The 20,503-nt window shown below is 40.3% G+C and overlaps 1 protein-coding gene across 1 annotated transcript in view; it reads right to left on the bottom strand.

The window, feature by feature from the left end:
• Nucleotides 1-18,547, bottom strand: part of ZNF236 (zinc finger protein 236) — a 90,228-nt gene extending 71,681 nt beyond the window's left edge. The window contains exons 1-3 of the mRNA XM_067292159.1: nucleotides 18,487-18,547; nucleotides 7,533-7,675; nucleotides 5,987-6,151 (exon numbers count right to left, since the gene is read on the bottom strand). Of these exons, the coding sequence (XP_067148260.1) occupies nucleotides 5,987-6,151; nucleotides 7,533-7,675; nucleotides 18,487-18,547 (369 nt within the window). The remainder of the gene's footprint in view (nucleotides 1-5,986; nucleotides 6,152-7,532; nucleotides 7,676-18,486) is intronic.
• Nucleotides 18,548-20,503: the final 1,956 nt, after the last annotated feature.

The raw sequence follows: 20,503 nt of genomic DNA, 5'->3' as shown, positions 1-20,503 counted from the left end.
TAGCACACGTCCTATTAAGCAACTTCATGAACAAAAGAATGGTTCAGGAAGCATTTCAGACAGCTAAAGTATATGTATTTTTATTCATTATTTTAGAATTCAATGCAGCAAGACAAGAACATGGTAAAATAGAACAGCTGTACAAAAAAACAATAGATCAAGCCCAATAGCTTACCTCTGCAGTAGGCAGTACCAGACTGGGGGTGGGGGGGTGTCACAGAATCAGTGGTTACACATTGATAACCTGACTATGGTTAAACCCACCTTCTAACCCTCACAGCAACAGGGCTGCCTACGCACTGCTATGTAAGACTTAAAATTCCATACTTCAGAAGTTAATTTTATAAGGCTTTACTCATCTAATTCTGCCCATATTCACTATCTTTGTTTTATCACATCCTATATCTGTAGGAATCCTTTTAAACCCATGATCTTCCTCTCTTTAGTATCAATGACTCCTAACATCTGTAAAAGATTATTTTAATTAGTGATTTTTCAAAGCCCACTGCTTCTGAATTACAAGACAGGACAAACAAAATACCTTGTCCTATCTCTTTTGTAATGTTCATTATATTTGAATAACTGTAATTGTACTTTACATCCACCAAACACATCAGTTTCAACTTGCTCAATACATAAAGGTTTTCCTAAATTCCAACAAAAGCTCATGCTACTGGAGAGGGAAGATATATCAACAATTTTAATGCAATAAATATTCAGTTTGTATTTAGCATTCCTGTCTCGCCAGGGCAAAAAATTACACTGGATGCAACTGTCATTTAGTGGAAGTGGAGAGAAACAGGAATCCTCTACAAGACTGGGCATATTTACACAAGACACATTCTTTGCGACTTGCTAAAAAATTAAAAAGGTAGGACTAGTTTAAGAAAGTTACTTGAAAGTGAGGAATTTCAAGTGTGGGGGATTTTTTGTTCTTCATTACACCAGTTTGTCACACAGAAAACACCAAAGAACTTGAGGAGAAAAGCCTCTCACAAGCTAGATTTAAAGGGTTCAGAAAATTCCTTTTGGTACATCTCACGGGAGCAATCATCAAAACTTCTATTTCAGCACAGACAGACATGCTCTCCTAAAGCTAACTGCAGAGATTAAGAAACCAGCAACACTAGTTGCTTGTTACTGCCCTTCTGCTCTCATATGTAGATAAAGCTGACTGATGCAGCACAAAATCAGACCACAATCATCAAAACAAACCAGCTTTGTGCAGTAGCCTCCTCACTACTACTTATGTTCCCAAAGTGAGCACATATCTACTCTGTTTTCAGGTTTTCAACTATTCTAACAGGAAGAAAGTGACAGCAAGCAGGAAGAAGAATGTATGCCACTGCTAACTGCAATTCTTACATTGCACATTCAGAAAAACTGCTGAGTGACAACCACTGCTATGGTCAAGACCTTATGTTTCAAGTTCAAATGGTAGCTCTCCTATAGGCCCTGTGTATAACCACTGGGAAAGTCATTCCTGTAATCCTCTGTGAATTAATCCTTGTTATGATCACCTCCATTTTATCACAATTATGATACATGAATGTATTCATTAGCAACTGAAAGGTGCTGATGTTTTTATAAGTTTAATTTTTAAGCTGCAAATGGAGTTTTAAGTTGAGGAGTAATGTGCATTGATGAAAATAAGATACAAAGATACAGAAGAGTAAAAAAAGTCTCCCTTAAGCATATTAGCCGTGAATTTTCGTTAGAATTTCCTTATATAAAAGTGAGGGTATTAAATATTTCACCTGCTAGAGAAGTAGATTCAAATTGAAATCCACAAATAACTTCTTTGGAACTGTGGAAGTAGTAAGAAACAGTATGCACCCTGCCTTTCATTTTCTACACAGGAGACTGAAACTTCATGTGAATATTTTCACGGCATCAGTAAAACAACAATAAAAAAAGAATTGATTATTTATCACAGAATCACAGAATGGTTGAGGTAAGAAGGGACCTCTGGAGATCATCTAGTCCAACTCCCCTGCTCAAGCAGGGTCACCTAGAGCACGTTGCACAGGATCGCCTCCAGATGGCTTTTGAGTATCTCCAAGGATGAAGACTCCACAACCTCTCTGGGCAACCTGTGCCAGTGCTATGTTATCCTCACAATAAAGAAGTTTCCTCGTGTTCAGACGGAACTGCCTGTGTTTCACTTTGTGCCCATTGCCTCTTGACCTGTCGCTAGGCACCACTGAAAAGAGCCTGGCCCCATCCTCTTGACACCCTCCCTTCAGATATCTGTACACATTAATAAGATCTCCTCTCAGTCTTCTCTTCTCCAGGCTAAACAGGCCCAGCTCTCTCAGCCTTTCCTCATAAGAGAGATGCTCCAGTCCCCTAATCATCTTTGTAGCCCTTCGCTGGACTTGCTCCAGTAGTGACACATCCCTCTTGTACTGGGGAGCCCAGAACTGGACGCAGTACTCTAGATGTGGCCTCACCAGGGCTGAGTAGAGGGGGAGGATCACCTCCCTCGACCTGCTCGCAACACTCTTCCTGATGCACCCCAGGATACCATTGGCCTTCTTGGCCACAAGGGCACATTGCTGCCTCATGCTTAACTTGGTGTCCACCAGCACTCCCAGGTCCTTCTCCGCAGAGCTGCTTTCCAGCCGGTCAACCCCCAACCTGTACTGGTGACTGGGGTTATTCCTCCCCAGGTGCAGGACCCTGCACTTGCCCTTGTTGAACTTCATGAGGTTCCTCTCCGCCCACCTCTCCAGCCTGTCCAGGTCTCTCTGAATGCCAGCACAGCCCTCTGGTGTATCGGCCACTCCTCCCAGTTTTGTATCGTCAGCAAACTTGCTGAGGGCGCACTCTGTGCCTTCATCCAGGTCACTGATGAATAAGTTGAACAAGACTGGACCCAGTATTCATCCCTGGGGGACACCGCTAGCTACAGGCCTCCAACTAGACTCTGTGCCACTGATCACAACCCTCTGAGCTCTGCCATTCAGCTAGTTCTCAATCCACCTCACCATCCACTCATCTAAATGACACTTCCTGAGCTTGTCTATGAGGATGTTATGGGAGACAGTGTCAAAAGCCTTGCTGAAGTCAAGGTAGACAACATCCACTGCTCTCCCCTCATCTACCCAGCCAGTCATTCCATCAGAGAAGGCTATCAGATTGGTTAAGTATGATTTTCCCTTGGTGAATCCATGCTGACTGCTCCTGATCACCTTCTTATCCTTCATGAGCTCGGAGATGGCCCCCAGGATGAGCTGCTCCATCAACTTTCCAGGGATGGAGGTGAGGCTGACTGGCCTGTAGTCCCCTGGGTCCTCCTTCTTGCCCTTTTTGAAGACTGGAGCAACATTTGCTTTCTTCCAGTCTTCAGGCACCTCTCCTGATCACCATGACCTTTCAAAAACAATCGAGAGTGGCCTAGCAATGTCATCCGCCAGCTCCCTCAGCACTCGTGGGTACATCCCATCAAAGCGAATGGACTTGTGGATGTCCAGTCTGCTTAAGTGATCTCTAGCTCGATTCTCCTCCAACAAGGGAAAGTCTCCCTTTCTCCAGACTTTCTCTCTTGCCTCCAGGGTCTGGGATTGCTGAGGGCCAGTCTTAACAGTAAAGACTGAAACAAAGGCGGCATTCAGTAACTCTGCCTTCTCTGTAGCCTTTGTCACCAGGTCCCCTGCCCCATTCAGCACTGGGCCCACATTTTCCCTAGTCTTCCTTTTGTTAATGATGTATTTGAAGAAGTCCTTCTTGCTGTGAAGTCCTTCTTGCTGTCCTTGACATCCCTTGCCAGATTAAACTCCAAATGGGCCTTGGCCTTCCTAGTCCCATTCCTGCACAGTCGAACAACATTCCTGTATTCCTCCCAAGTGGCCTGTCCTTGCTTCCACCTTTTGTACACTTCCTTCTGTTTGAGTTTTGCCAGGAGCCCCTTGTTCATCCATGCTGGTCTCCTGCCCCCTCTTCTCAGCTTCTTGCTCATTGGGATGCACCGTTCTTGAGCTTGGAGGAGGTGATCCTTGAATATTAACCAGCTCTCTTGGACCCCTCTTCCTTCTAGGGCCCAATCCCATGGAATTCTCCCAAGCAGGTCCCTGAAGAGGCCAAAGTTTGCTCTCCTGAAGTCCAGGGTTATGATCCTGCTCTTTCCCCTGCTTTCTCCTTGCAGGATCCTGAATTCCACCATCTCATGTCACTGCAGCCCAAGGCTGCTCCCAACCTTCACATCTCCAACCGGTCCTTCCTTATTTGCCAGTACAAGGTCCAGCAGTGCACTTCTCATTGGCTCCTCTATCGCCTAGGTCAGAAAGTTATCATCAGTGCTCTCCAAGAACCTTCTGGATTGTTTGTGCCTTGTTGTGTTGTTCTTCCAGCAGATACCAGGGTGGTTAAAGTCCCCCCTGAGAACCAGGGCCTGGGATTGTAAGGCTACTTCTAGCTGTCTAGAAGGCCTCATCTACTTCCTCTTCCTGATCAGCTGGCCTGTAGCAAACACCCACAACAGTGCCACCCATGTTAGTCTGCCCCTTAATCCTTACCCATAAGCTCTTGATCTGCTCATGGTCCACCCCTAGCCTACCACATTTATAGAAAATGTGTTCATCAGACATCAACTCTACTATTTCCTTTGGCTTCAAATTTTCTCTGAATTAATACCATTTACAGTTTGTAGGTACACAGCACAGATTGAGGTTTCTTAGTCTGTAAATACTGTTTCTTTCACTGACATTCTAATTTATTTCAAACCAATTTATTACTACTTAAAGTTACTTGTAACCAAATACCACCTATATATAACTTATTCTTCTGACATCTGCATAAACCATCAAAATAATCAGCAGCTGAGTTGGATGCAAAATCACTTAGTGATACAAATGAATTCTAAAAAGCACTCTTAGGCATCTTTCTTGACCATCAATTTCCTTACTTTGATCTTTTTAGCAATCCAAAAAATACTCCCCTCAATCAGCATCCATTAACCTGTGCCCCATTATAGATACATTAACACCCAACACAATTGTACTTAAATCCTCCCATGTTAGCTCTGTTGTGCACTTGATAAAATGTGAACTGATACCAGGATTAAAGATCTTCCCAAGCTCACTGGTCAAAGCTGCTGTAAGCTGTCTGCAGTCGATATGGAGAACCGTACAATCTTTACGATTAGAATTTTGGCAGTGATTCAGCTCCAATTCTCCAATGCAGAATGCAATTTTCAAAAGCTTTCAAAGGAGGAAGAGATAATAATTGTTTGTATTTTGTATGTAAAACTTTGTATTTTGGGCAGTACAATCAACTCTGGTAACTGGAGTAAAGACTACAACAAAGTCTCAGAAATAGTAACATGTATTAACTGTTTGTTGAGAATGTAACCAATAACTTATCAAAATGGAAAATAAGACTGGAGGAGGGAAAAGGAATGGGCAGTCCACTCAGTTGAAATGACTGCTACCAAAAAAGAAAAAGAAAAAAGAGGGTTTTTTTTCTAGATAACAGAAACAGCTTAAAGATGCAGGAAATAGATGGTGAAAGGGCCTCAGCAGTAATCAGAATATACAAATCAAATACAGACAAGACCACTAAGAACAGGAATTTTCTAAAGTGACCTCTGCTGTCAACAAATGACCACCCTGACTACTACACATGGGCTTCTTGAAGTACATGAAACTACAGAAACTGTTCCAAAATAAAAATATTTGTAAAGAGTTAAAAGACAGCCCAATTTTCAGGTAATTTAATTTTATTTACAGTATATTTATCAGTCATGATTTATTAAAACCTTCAAATATGCAAAGATCCTCTGTGTTAGTAAGAGCAGGCCTGGACCGGAAAGTCTTATATGTGGTATGTCCATTATAGCTAGTATTATTAAAATATGTTCTCCTTTATAAATTCTGTGCTTCCTTTACTCAACCTTGCAATCCAAAGCATACAGCTGCAGATTAAGTATAAGAACCACAACATGTTCATCCTTTTACAAACTGAATTATCAAGCTTAATGAATTACCTCTTCTTTCTCATGTAGCATTATATGAGCTTTCAGACTAGCTACTCTGGAGAATTTCTTGTTGCACACAGGACATGTAGGATCTTCACCATTGTGGGTACATTTATGAAGTGTCAAGTTGAATTCAACATTGAATGACATTGGACACTGGTCACATCGGTGAGGCTGTTTGTGAAAATAGCAAAGATAAAGACAAAATTCAATCTTCCCATAAGCTACATATGTTATTGGCAACACTTGCAAGCATACAAATCAAAATTTTAAAGAAAGTAATTCAAGTACCAACATCCAATAACGATGCCTAAGAATATACCTAAGAATATACCAAACAGTCTTAATTATTTTCTCTTCTTCAGGTCTCATTACTGAAAACATTCATACAGTATTTCAAGATCATTTGGGTAAAGAGGACAAGGGAACTAAAGAAAAAGGATACTCAGAAATTGAGACTGTTCTGAGGAGCATGAAAGTAGCAGGAGAGAAGAATGAGTTACTGGAAGAGCCAGTAATACATTATCTACATTAACTGAGATACTAAACTCTCCTTAGGCTCAATTAAGAATCCAACCAGCAAAGTGAAGAGCCCTCCGAGAATTGCAATCTTAGTTTATGCTAGGATTACCTGCTCTTTGCTTGGTATCTGCACAACCAGTTTTCATTGTTAAAGAGCTTCTTATCTTTTACATATGATAGTTCTTACATGAGTGTGGAATACTAGGAAGCATGATTTCAAATTAAAACAAAAGGTGGGGGAGTTAATGTTATCATCTTTACAACATGAAACTTGTACAGTAGCTCTTCATATTTATGGATTAACTTCTCAAAATTATTGCATTTTGTAAGATTTAATATATACCTATCACTACCTCAAACACTACTAAAATTATTTTTCCATCATATTTAAGGTAGTTTTAGCTTTGTAAAATAGAAACCAAGGAACAAAAATTAAATAAAATGCTTCAAATTACATATTAAACCGGTGGCAAAAACTCCATTTAATAAGTCAGCAGAGTCTTAATCACAAAGTTGTATTTCCCCCATTCTTTCCCAAACTAGACTTGTAAGCAACTGAAGTGATGAATTAGTCTACTGAATAAAAATATACTAGACTACATACCTTGACTTTATTGAAAATAACTGTAAGAGATCAGCTGAGTCCAGTTAATCAATACAAACATTATTTTCTTTTTATTGCTAATGTGCAGAATCAGTTTACAAATTCATTTAAAAAGAAACCATACATTTTCTTATCTATTTGAACATTATAAAGCAAAGAAAACTGCTACACTACAACTAAAAATTACTGAACTGGAGACAAGTTTTTAACTAAATTCTACCAAAGTGTGGTTTCTCTCCACACTCTGAAGTCCCGAAGTGGTAATCATCAGTGACATGATTAAAGAAAACCTTGAATATGATTTCCAGTATTAAAACACTTGTATCAGCTTTACTTGTCAGTATACGAAAATATCAATATACATTGGTATTTTCTAAGTTTATACCTACTAAAATTCTTTTCTAAGTTTATACCTACTAAAATTCATACCTTGTCATTTTGCTCATGATCCCTCATATGGCGCTGGAACTGGGTCTCTTTTGGAAAAGACAGTAAACAGATCTCACACTTATGGAAGTTAGGTAATTGGTAGGGAAAGTTATTGTTCTCTATATTCAGTGTCAGAACACCATCTACAAAATAAGCATCAAAAGATTTTGTAAAATGTTTTATTTCATTTACTTATAATTTATTATAAGAACAAGAATTCTTTGAAGCAGAAACTATTCTGACTCTTGTAAGATTTTGATGTGTACAAGATTCTGACTTCACTGGATCTTGAAGATCTCTGGCATAAAAGAAGAGCACATTTCTGCTTCAACTGACCTGCTATTTAAGGAATATATCCACCTCTGTAACTGTCAGTTAGTTAGGAGATGAATAAACACCTTTTCCTAGTAATTTAAAATCATTTATTTCTCCATTTCATAAATATCCCATCCAGTTTGCAACAATATAAAATGCTGCCAAATACACTAAGCATGGAAGTTACTTTTAATAACTTTGCATTATGTGTTTCTAAAAAACATTTTAATACAACATAGTCAGCAGTTCTGACTACGCAGGTTTTCTCTCTACTTCCACTCTTTTTTTTTTTAGAAGACTAATTTAGGCATCTTTTCTTTCCTCTACTTCTGGCAATGTAAAACCCTCATCAGCTACCTTTACAGTTGTAAAACCAAGACCAATGGTTCAGCTAGCTGAGAGAGAGACAATCAACTGCCAGTCAAACTCTGCACACATGCATTCAATGGAAAACAGGATTTTTACAGACCGAAACTAACCCCATGCAGTTTTCTTGCTCTGAACACGGTCATACGACTTCTGATAAACAAATTGGAACCTTCTATATCCTATTGCTCAAATGGCTGAAGTAGGTCCTGTTAATATTCTCCTTATATCTTGAATACTTTTCAGATTATCCAGAAAATAGAAATTGAAAATCACAGGTTCCAAAAAATATAAACACATTTTACATTTGAGAAGATACCGTACTATTAAGAAAATTAATTTTATTTAAGACAACCTTTAAGAAAAAAATTGCCAGGAGAGGGTTAAAAAATGTAAGATCCTTCAATGCAGTATTAATAAAATAACAATAAAAATCAGTTGACTCATGCTTCAGATTGAAGACTACATCAAAAAACACAGAATTCAGTTTTTACCATCACCACAATAGAACAAAATATATCAACAACACAGAAGAAAAGAAAACATTGATTTAATTATCTAGCTACGCAAGGGGTGATGATTTCCTCTTGGAAAAGTCAGTATTCTGACCACATTCATAAGAATTTTGCAAAAGAAACTGCAACACATCTAATAGTTTACAGCACTCTCCTTTTCCCTCTGAGGAAACCCAAAGATTCATATTCATATAGTATTCCTGCTCAATACTAGATCTACCTTAAAGTCTAGTCTCATTCAAAACATCACTTAAAAAGGGCAGCAGCTTATGTCCTGATCACCTTTTTGCTTTCCACGAAGACTCTCAAAATAAATCTAAAAAGCTTGTAGTTGAAGAAGCTCTAGGAAATATTCCAGGAGAAGATTTTGGGGGTGAAAAATCAAAATTGAAAACAATCTTATAAGGACTTACACTTCTCATTTCTGGACTATCCAAGTCCTGATTAACTTTTGCTTTGCAAAATTTAGTTAGGCATCCTTCTGTTAGAGAGGAAATAATTTGCTGGGCATCACAAATCTTTAACATGTATAAACTTAAACCTACTGCATCCTTTAAAGAACTCTCAGCTGTAAATTCGTGGTATGCGCAGACACTATTTTTTCCTTCCCTGAAACGGTCACAATTCTTCGAAAGCTAAAAAGCACATCTTTAATTACAATAAATGGTCATTCAAGTGTTTCTCTGATAAATATTCTGAGTAGAATAAAGTGCACAAAAATCAGTTTATATAAATATTAGCATGACATGAAAAGGAGAAGGGAAAGAAAAATCTACTCCAATAGTCGGACTATATGAAAACTTAATGCAAGAAGCTTTCCTCTCCCCTGGAAAAAGGAGCAACTGTTCAACCCTATCAAGGCCTGACCTCTCACTCTAAATTGACAACTGAAATATGATACAAATCATGACTTTAAAAAGGCCTTTAAACTTTCTTCACAAACCAGGGAGATTAGCACCTTTAAACATTCACTCTCAAGATCAAAGACACCAGACAACACATGAAAATGATGCCTAAGCAACCCAGCTTGCAAAAATATGACTTTGAAATAATCGAAGGTGGTAATATCTCTCCTACAATTTTAAACACAGAAAAAGCGAAGTGTTCACTAACATCTGAATAAGATTACCAAGATGCTCACTTATTTGTCAGTAAAATTTCTATAGGATTTTCATCAAGATGTGTATCTATATCAACCACAAAATTGATTAATCTATAGACTGTAAATTTTCTTACGTAATTCAAACAAGACTTAAAAGGAATTATATATTAATGAAAAATCCTTGTGATGCTTCAAAGGAGATATATGAGAAGGAGCACTTCACTTTTTGTTCAAAAGTAAAAAGGAAATAGTGAGTAGAAAAATGACTACCACCAAGATAAATAGGAAAGGGTAACAAAAGCACAATCTTAAAATATTTCATAGGAAAGACTGAAGAAACAGCCTAAGCTTTGGTAAATTAGCAGTTGAGCATATCATACCCCTGTATCACAGTGTCAGGAGTTTCTCAAGACTAGTTCATGAGCGACTGTAAACCCTGAGCTGCCTGCCTGCCTTTCTGCCTTCCTAAATGCACTCAGGCTCCAAGGAAGAAGAGGTAGAGCGCATGTGTTTAGAAAATTAGTTGCTTACATCTTATATCATCTTTCAAAAAAAAAAAAAAAGAAAGAAAGAAACTTTGTAACTCTATGCAAAGTCAAATCCTAAGCTTTTTTATTCATATCTTTCATAGTGTCCTGGAGAGCAAAAGAGAGAAGTTTGGGGAGTCAGGATTGGATCCTAGAGATCAGCAACTGGACCATACACTCTAGCCTGAAGGAGAGGGTTGCTTGGCAGAAGACTCACATTGCCGAAATGAATCTCAAGGTCTTAGGGCACAGCAAATAAATTTAGGTTAGATTCCAGAATCTTCAAAGGATCTTCAGGCTTAAAACTGCTCTAAGTACATACAGCTGGTACGAATGGCTCAATTTGGACCTACAGAACTTTAAGAGTTCAACTCCTTCAATTTCACTCAAAGGACAGGATTGAGATCTAATGCAGATAAAAACTGAAATGTGAATCCATTTCTTCATTAATATTTTGTTTGAACTAGTTAAAGGAAAGATGAAATTATGATAATCTTTTTTCTCATTATATACTTGCTCAACTGTAAGTCGGTCCTTTATTACCTACCAAATACAGGATATTTCTGAGAGTTCCAAAGCTCCTTATTATATAATATGCAAGAACTGAGTTTTTATTTTATTCTTCCAGTAACAAGGAGAATATTCAGAATACCCTGATGAAATCAAGAAATTAGTAACCACAAGGACATAAATGTCATGTTGTATTTAGAACTGGAACAACAGAAAAACAGAAAAGACACTGTCAATAATAAAAATAACAAACAATTGAAATATATTTGAACTTTTCAGTTAGGCTTCACAACCTCATTAAATATGATTTGAACCAGTCTTAAAATCACTTATCTATAACAATGAAATAAGTTTGACAGACTTTTATTGTTAGAAAAATTAATAATCAGATGAAGACACTATTTATACCAATATCTGTATATCATAGCAAGCCAAAGTAACAACTTACATTACCAAAGTTCTGGGAAATCCAGCAATGAAACCTAGTTGCATGATTTTCTTTACTTATTTCAGAGAAACAATGCTTTTAAATGCATCGGCTTGAACCACAAAGCAAGCTGAAGCAAGTTAAATACTGCAAAATACTAAACCCATCTTAAACACCAATATTTTTGAATACCCGAACACATGAAGACAATACTAATTCAGAAAGTTAGCAATGGGATACAGATCCTATACTTCTAAATGAATTAATCAAATCTGTTCATTAAAAAAAAAAAAAAAATCAGAAAACCTCAGTGACATCAAAACATTCCCTGTTTACCAAAGGGAAACAAAATTAAAATATTGACATAAATAACAACCTACTTCATCATCTCAATTCATCATTTATCAGATGAGCAACTTTATCATAAATAGCCGATTTGGTACACAGGCTCCCAGAAAAATGTAAATATTGACTGGGTACACAGACTAAACAATCTATCTATCTTTAGATATAATCTGTCCTGATAAAAACACAAGTCTACTGTCTGTTAACAGAGGTAATGGTGTCATTCAAGTCAACAACACAGAACTAAAAGTTATGTTTCTATTTAGAGAAGACATTAATTTATTCAGCATACAGCTTCAACAAAAAACACATGAAAATGTTACATTTTCTTAGAGAATAGAGAGAAATTATTTATTGATGACTATAAATGTACAAAACACACACACACCGCAAAGTAAATTTTAGACTAACAAATCTCCTGAAAAACAAGCTATTCTTTCGGGTCTGCACCCTACTATAAATAATAAACCTCACTGAACAGTTGCAAAGTTTAAAACACTGCATTCATTAACTGTGAAGAAACAGTGCAAAAGCTACTGTAATTTTCTGGGTTTTGTGATTTTAACCTTTGCCAGTGGCAACATAAATCAACACTATTCATCACAGCTTGAGAGAGACAGTCAAGTATCAATACAATTAAACTAAAATGGGAGCACTTAACTCATTATGTACTGTCAAAGGAACATTTTGTCTGTTTCTTGCAGTTTGTCCAAAGTGCAATAGGAGAAGAAAGGACACCAAAAAGTACCAAAAAAAACCTTGCCAAGTACATATCAAAGATAATAAAATTCCAATTCAAATACAGACTTATTCAAATACTCTTAATGTCACAACCTTCAAGTTCTCTTGAAACTTATTGTGCCTAACAGTGTTAGCAATCAAACTTTGGGTCAACTGAGCTATAGGTTTTTGTAATACAGCCTTCTGAAAAATCTACCTCATGATTTGAGTCAGCAAGGAGGTGCTCTCTGCTATAAGCCACTGATGGCAATGTGGAAGGAGGAAGACAGAACTAGAGCAACAGGGCCTGCACTCCTAACCATTTCTTCCTTATGTAAGCAGCACTGTGCTTCATGGCAGTATGCAATCCTCTCTGTGCAAGGCACAGATGGAATCATTCAGCTGTAAACGCAGCACAGTCTTATTAGAGCTCTGATAGCTTAGCAGCAGCAGACTGAGAGAACACCCCGCATAAAACACCCATTCAAGCTCAAGGAATTCACAGATGAAGAGCTGTCACTGAAGCTAAATGGCAGCTGACAAGTCTAGGGACACCATGAGGATCTGACCCTATCAAAATCTATTTGGTAACTTATGAGCAGAAAGAAAGTGGTAGGACAACAGAACAAAACAGGGATGCTGATATTTATGATGTTTCCTCATACTACATCAGAAATCATGAAACACAGATAATAATGAATCATTCAAACATTTTGCTTTGTTCTTTACTGATAAAAATTCAGATTATTCTAAACCTAACTCAGCACTAAAAAAAAAAAAAAAACAAAACAGTCAATAGCTATTTCTCATCTCCGCTAATGGGGTAAGTGGGAAAGAGACTCACGTTCCACATACTGGACCAAAATCCGCACATTAATTAAAATTTGCTAATATTAAAAAAAGTGGGATTATTATTCTTTGGTCAGCAGTCAGTCTGGGATTTAAGTACTACCAATACAGACATTTTGCTTCAGGAGCATCAGATAACAGAAAAGAGACATATCCTCAGCCAACTCTGATGGCTTCATCCGACATTCAGACAAATATTGTTTTTATTCCAAAAAAGGCATTAAGCTTTTTCAACAGCTGTATATGAATACACCAAGTTAACCAGCATGCACTTTTCAACTGTTTATTTTCACATGATTTAAATGTCTCATATGCTTGAGACCCTGATCCTTACCTATATCCTTGGTAGGAATTTAAGGATGAACTAAATTTGCTTGATGTCCTTCCCTTTTCCTGACAGAGAACACAACCAAGCTACAGCAGAATAATTCTAAAGAAAGAGACAAGAGAGGTCTCAAACAGAAATATAATTATATTTGCAAACACTAAATGCATAGGAATTAATGAAATATGAAGGGTGTGACTGTAATAGGGGACAAAGTAATGAGGACTCGCAATGAGCAGAAAGATACAGAGAAGAGATTGAACAAGGACTGAAGTTATCACATATCCAGAATTTAACAAGTTATGTAACCACTTAAATTACGGGGAAGAAGACACAGACATGCCAAGCATAGTGCAGAATTAATATGGAATTAAAAAAACACCAATGTGATCTAAGTCTAATGACTCTTAGCAGACACACAATATACAGCCCATGCACATACTTGGATCCTGCAGTTACTGTAGAACACTGAGATGACAGAACAAAAGTATCACTGTTAAAGCCTAAAGATTCTCTTTTCTAAGGCAAAAGTTTGAGCAGGGTGACCCTCCTGTATGGTTTAAATGGGAATTACCTATAGCTATCCTACACACAAAATTAAGCCCACATCACAGACCACAGTAGTACCACACACAGTACCACAACCCCTTCATTCTTATCTACAAGACATCACTTACCTATTTTTACTTTCATCTATAAATCAGAGCTCAACACATAAAGACCTTAATGTACAACTACTAAAATAACCTACGTAAGTCTTCACTGAATTGATATAAACCGAAGAAAAATGCATTTTGAACTGGCCAATAACATCAAATTGAAGAGTAAAGCCTCAAAACTGACTTTCCCCTAATGCAATAAATCCATACCCTCACTGATGCCAGAGGACAAGCAGACACCAAACAGAATACAGGCAGCTCTGTGAAGGCTGAGTTAAAGCTACATTGCACAATAACATTTCTTAACTTTGTGTATTCACCATCCTTCAGTCGGGGAGTTCTGTTAAAATTCATGCCCTGTGAAGGCACAAAATACTCAGTTTTAAATATGCTCATCATGGAATTAAGTTTAAGCCTCTGTGAAAGCAGTCTTTGGATTTAAATACGGGCTATACACTCCAGGCTTAAAAAACAGTTCAGTACATTTTGCAAATATTTCACTTTGCTGGTCAAAGACTTCCTAAAAAAATAGCCACTTCCTCTCCTGCTAAGTGGAAACTGTCAGACAGCAGTGAAAGTCAAAAAATGCTAATTTCATGTTGCTGCTATTCAAACCGTGACAAACCATACTGGGACAAACAGAAAAGACTTTCATTCTGGGTAAGGAAGATTCAGGAGAAGAAAAAGACTGAGGGTGCAAGAACAGTAATAGAATCCTCAAAGTGTTTCTCCTACACCTCAAATAATGACAGAAATAGTGAACAGTAACTACCAACTCACAGAAACAACTACACCTGAATTGGGGAAAGATGAAAACTCTCACAGATTAGCAGAAAGAAGAGGTGACAAAGCATCAAGTTTTCAAGAAACCACCACCCACAGACCTATATAAAGCATAAAGCCTTGTTCACTAAGATGACTAATAAAATAACCATAAGCACTCAAGATATTATCTTTGATCTATAACAAATGTCTTCACTTCCTTTTCATTCAGTATCTAACTGAACAATAAATGTCTGGTATTTATTTAAATTTCAGCTTAATAGCAAGTGTTTGTTACTAAATTCTAATTAAAACATAAAAAGACATACAAAACAACATCTTCACAACATGAGACCTACTGTATTTTTTAAAACTTTTCTTAATGCAAAATCATATTGGCATCTTCCCAAACACTTGCGTGTTTTAAGATCCCCCCTCCCTCCCCAAGTTTCAGGTATCTCTTCTCGCAACCTCCAAAAATAATTAAAATGAGCATCTCTATCATGCTAACATCTTAAAGTATACAATGAGTATCTTATGCAAAGCCAGTAAGTAAAACTGAAAGGAAACATAACCATTTGGGGATTATAACCCCCCAAAAAAATCACTAAGATAACCAATCTTAAATCTGAAGAAGAAATATATTCAACAAAGGAACATTAAAAAAAAAGCATATTCCAAAATAAATAGAATACAATAAATGTTCCCCTGAATGCATTCTTTGTGCCACCTTAACTGCACAGTAAGAGTGGAAATCGCCCTCTAGTGTCTTACAGAGAGACTCCTACAGAAACAGAATTGCTCCTCAGCCAGTGGTTCTCAAATGAATTTTGGCAATGGCACACAACCAACTACAGAAAATTTGCATGGCCTGCATTTCTGACAGTTCAAATACTGTCGTGATGGTTATTTGGAAGTACAGCAGCCACTAGAAACTCTGAGGCCACACACACGAGCAATTCTTCTGCAGCTTTTTTCTCAATTTAGAGGCTATGCCAGGAGAACCTGTGAGAACCTGTGCTAACGTGTTATTAGTTTGTTAATACCATTTATGTGTTAACAGCTGCTTGTACTTTTTTTTCTTTAAAAAAAAAAAATCTACATCTACATGGAGTAGCACTTTTTCTAATGTATTTTTCTTGCTTCATATATATTCACGGTTACATCCTGAATTTTTCAGAAGAGCAAGAGCCAAGAATCTGTTGCACATCTGTACAAAATGAGATATATAACCAATAGGACCATTGCTAAGTAGCCAGTGCAAAAATCAAGGAGCATCAAAATCCCATGATCAGTTTTCCAGTCCATCAGCCTGCACTGAATAGGGCAAAGAGCTAAACATACTAGAAACACAACTGCCCCAAATGCAAGTTGTCCTGCTCAACCAGAGCTTCTTCATTCACGACTTCCTTCCAGCCGTGTGTGACTGTGGACAAGAATATGAATCTTGACAATTGCTGACTCTGCCATTTTCCCAAGCTGCTCAACCCTCTACAACCAAAGACTCCAGAACCCACAATATTTGCCCATGTGGGATGGAGTCCTTACAGTTGTGGACCATGGAAGTCTCTGAATCCCCTGCGTAATAGTCCCAGACCCTGTAATTCTGGACTGCTTATCTGGAATCAAACTCCCTCTATGAAATAATTTGATTAATAAATCAGCAATTTTCTTTGAAAAAAAAAAGTTAAATACATGAAAAATGCAAAATATGTGAGAATTAGACATCAACTCACAGTAATCCCCTTCAGCCAGAAGGGTCTGAGATCAAGGTCCAACCAAGAACAAAGTGGACACAGCTACTAGGCACTTGTTTTGGATAGCTTGTATCGTAGTCTTGATCTTTTTCTTATTCATATATAATGCCATTGTAACAGGGACTTAACTGCATATCAAATGCTATCCTTATAAGAAATATTAGCGAATGAAGTAAACATTTCAGTTAAAAAGAACTTCAAAGAAAAAAAAAATCTCAGCTTCCAAAACTGACAGTAGCCAAAGTTCTTTGGGTCCTTCTTATATTCTTATAGTGTTAAAAAGCCAAGATCAACTCCTCCAACAAAACAAAAGAATATAATCTTCTGGTTGGAGCTTGTGGTCCACAGATTTCCATATGGGAGAAAACATTTTACCAAACTTCCCATCACTCATGTTATAGTACAGCAATTTTTTTTTTTGAATGCCAGCACATTTCAATTCTGCAAAAAGTATTCCAGACACAGAAGGTTCACCTACACATTCCTCTCAAAGAGTCAGAGCTCATCTGCAAGCATTCAAAAAACCAGACATTCTAAATATATATTGCAAATATTAATTAACTGACTTTTCAGGACTGAAATAACCATGGTATTTGAAGGATGTTTTGTAAAATCTCTCCCCCTTCTATTTGGAAAAAAATTTACTCCTACACGCATGTGCTTAAAGAGAAATCATTGAAGATGGTTGCAGATCTACCTGAAACAGTGTTTTTGCAGTTTGTGGGCTTTATTTACATACAACTAATAGATCCCTGGTAACATCAGCAGGAATGAACTACACAAAAGATCCATAAAACTCACTAGCTAAAAATTAGTGTCAAAAAAACCCACAAGCCCATCAAACCAAGTCTGTTCTGAAATATTCACTAGTCATCAGTGACACTGAAACGCAAAGAACAAAAAAACCCATGAGGGTGCAAGACAGACTAGTACGTGCTTGGGAAAGGCAGTTCTTCTTTCAACATACGTTCACAAAGAAAATCACTAGAAAGGTGGCTTTTAAAGCCTCAAAAAATGAAAGGCTTCCTTTGCAATTTGACAGAAAAGTTGAATCTTATTTTCATTCGCTTATCGTTATTTATTTGAAGCTGCTATGAATTTCGCCTGGGGGAGGAGTGCGGGGGGAAGGAAAGGAGAAGCGGAAGGATTGGAAAACCTTCCTGTGCTGCCTGCCGCGAGCGCGGCCGGGCTCTTCCTCCTGCCCCTCACCGGCCAGCGCGGCGCCGGTACCGGCGCTCGCAGGTCCCGAGCCACAGCTCCCGGGCGGAAGAGGAAGGCAAGGCCGCCGGCCCGGGCCGCCAACCCCTTCCCCAGCAGCTCTCCCCCGCAGCCAGCCTCGCGCCCGCCCCTGCCCCGCGCGGGGGGAGCGAGCGGCGGCAACCGCCGCGTCGCGCCCGGCTCCCCCCGGCCGTGGGGGAAGGGGCACTGTAACGGCCGCCGCCGCTGCCGGGGAGGGGGAGGGCGGCGGGCGGCTCCGGGCAGGCCGCCGGGCTTGGCGGGCCGACCGGCTCCTCCAGCAGCGGCGGCCGCCCGTCCCCGGGCCGCCGCGCCGTGTGGGGCCGCGGAGCTGCCCGCGCCGTATCATTCCGCAGGGCCGGGCCAGGCTCCCTCCCCTCCCCTCCGCCCTCTCGCCTATACACTCACACAATAGACCCGGCCTCCCTCCACCATATCCGGGGACTATATGCGCGGCCCGCGGAGGCTTCTCGCCTGCCTCGCGGAGACCGGCTTCCACCCCAGGGCGCGTATCGCGCTCGCCCGGCCGCGCTCGTTACCTGACTCGGCGTCGGCCTTGCTAGTCTCCCTGCTGAGTTTGGGAGGCCGCCCCCTCGGCATGGCTGCCCCCTCCCTCCCCCCACCCCCCCGAACGCGCGCGCGCGCACACACACACACACACACACACACTTGGCAACGGCGGAGGAAGAGGCGGTTGGCAAAGGGAGCGAGGGGGCGGGGAGGAACGAGCGCACCCGGCCCTATACACAGACCGCGAGCGGCTCAGCTCCGCGAGGCGGGGGCTGGCGCAGGCGCACCTAGGCCCGCGGGGGGGAGGCCGGGGGGGAGCGGGGCAGAGGCGCACTCATGGCAAGGCCAGGCGGCGCAGGCGCAGTGCGCGCGCCTCGCGAACGCGGCCGGGGCGGGGGGGGGGAGGAACGGCAGCGCGAAAGAGGTCGCGAGGGGCGGTGGTGGTGCGGATGCTGCGCATGCGCGCGGAGGGGGGGGAAGGGAGGCTTCGTGGGCGTGCATACCTCAGGTGGGGGGGAGGCCTCGCTACATCCGGGGACCGCGGGGTCCTCGGGGGCGCGCGGCTGCCGGGGCATGCGCGGTGCGGGGGCTCCCGGCGCCGGCGCCGCCCTGCCGCGCCCTGCTTGGGGGGGGAGCTCGGCCTGCTGCGGCCGGGGCCTGCGGCGTGAGGGCGCCGGCGCGGTGCGGCGCCGCCAAGGCTTTTACCTCGGGCGGAAGGGCTGAAACTTCTCTTTGAAAGCAAAGAGAAGAGGCGGGGCGGCCCCTGGCAGCGGCTGCGCCGAGGCGGTGGCGGCACCCGTGTGGCAGGCGGGGTGGCTCCTCGTCTGCAGGGTTTCTGTCGCCCGTCCGTCCCCCTCCCCCCCCCGGCATCCTCTTTGTAAACTTTGCTTTCGCCGTTCAGCCTGAGAGATACATAACGTGTACATGCGAGCGTAGGGGTCGTCTCCTTCCTCAGTGAGGCACCTTTCCCCTCGGTGGGCAGCCTGGCAGGTTTTGCTGTGTAAACGGTTGCAGCAAGTGCTGGCTTCTGCCTGAGCCTCCAGGACTCTGCTGCCTGCGTGGCCTACTGTGAGGGGAGGGTCCTCTGGCCATAAGAGACCACTGGATCGTTTAATTGCAGTCCTTGAAAATCATAAGCAATAGCATTTAACCCTGTCACCTATTGCTTGTGTGTAGCTAAAGGCTGCCCTCTAGAAGTGACTGATACAGATTCAGCTGCTTTCCTTAGCACCCTATTCCAGCACTTGATGGCCTTCATGGCTTCCAAGCTGTGTTTCCTATTTGAACTCACAGGGCTTCAGCCTCTAAACTGAGATTTTTATCTTGCCTTTTTTTTTTTGCTACATTAAAAACAATTCTTTATGCAGTATTTTTGTTTGATGGATGACTTGACTAATCATTTTTAGATAATTAAATAATTTAACCTATTTAAGTCTTTTTTCTAAAGTACACTCTATGTGTTACATTTTCTTTCTTCATGTTCTGTGTTGGTTTTTTTTTTGAACTATTTAAAAAGTGGACATTAGTATAAAGAGAACTCCTATAAGAATACTGCCAACATTGATAAAACTACCATTTCTTTTAAGGCTCTCCCACTGCACCAGGTTGTGAACTGTAGTTGCTCAACTGTTATGATGGTCAAACTCTTCTCATTGTTTTCCGGGAAGTATCTCCCCCCACCCCATATGGCCAGTGTCTGACCAGTTTCTTTATTCCAAAATGTATGATGTGTCAGTAGCCTGTATTGAAATACTTAATTTGAAGTAGGTTGAATTCATCAAGCAATCCAAATGACCGTGTCCTCATCATTTACTACATTTATTACCTTTATGTCAGTCTCCATATTTTCTGCAAATAGTATTAACCAGGTATTTCAGCTCACTAATCAAAATAATAGGGCACGCCAAGTACTGATGTCTGTAAACTATAGTAGAAAAACATTATTTAATGTTTTTTTCCTCATCTTTGGATGTTAATTAACACTTTCTTAATTCATTTACCATGTTCTATTGATAATATATGGATTTTCTTTTCATCAGTGCTGAG

This window comes from Apteryx mantelli, chromosome 2 (genome assembly GCF_036417845.1).
Source record: "Apteryx mantelli isolate bAptMan1 chromosome 2, bAptMan1.hap1, whole genome shotgun sequence".
NCBI classification, from domain to species: domain Eukaryota; kingdom Metazoa; phylum Chordata; class Aves; order Apterygiformes; family Apterygidae; genus Apteryx; species Apteryx mantelli.
Note: the sequence above shows the minus strand (reverse complement) of the source record. Positions and strands in the feature narration are given on the sequence as shown.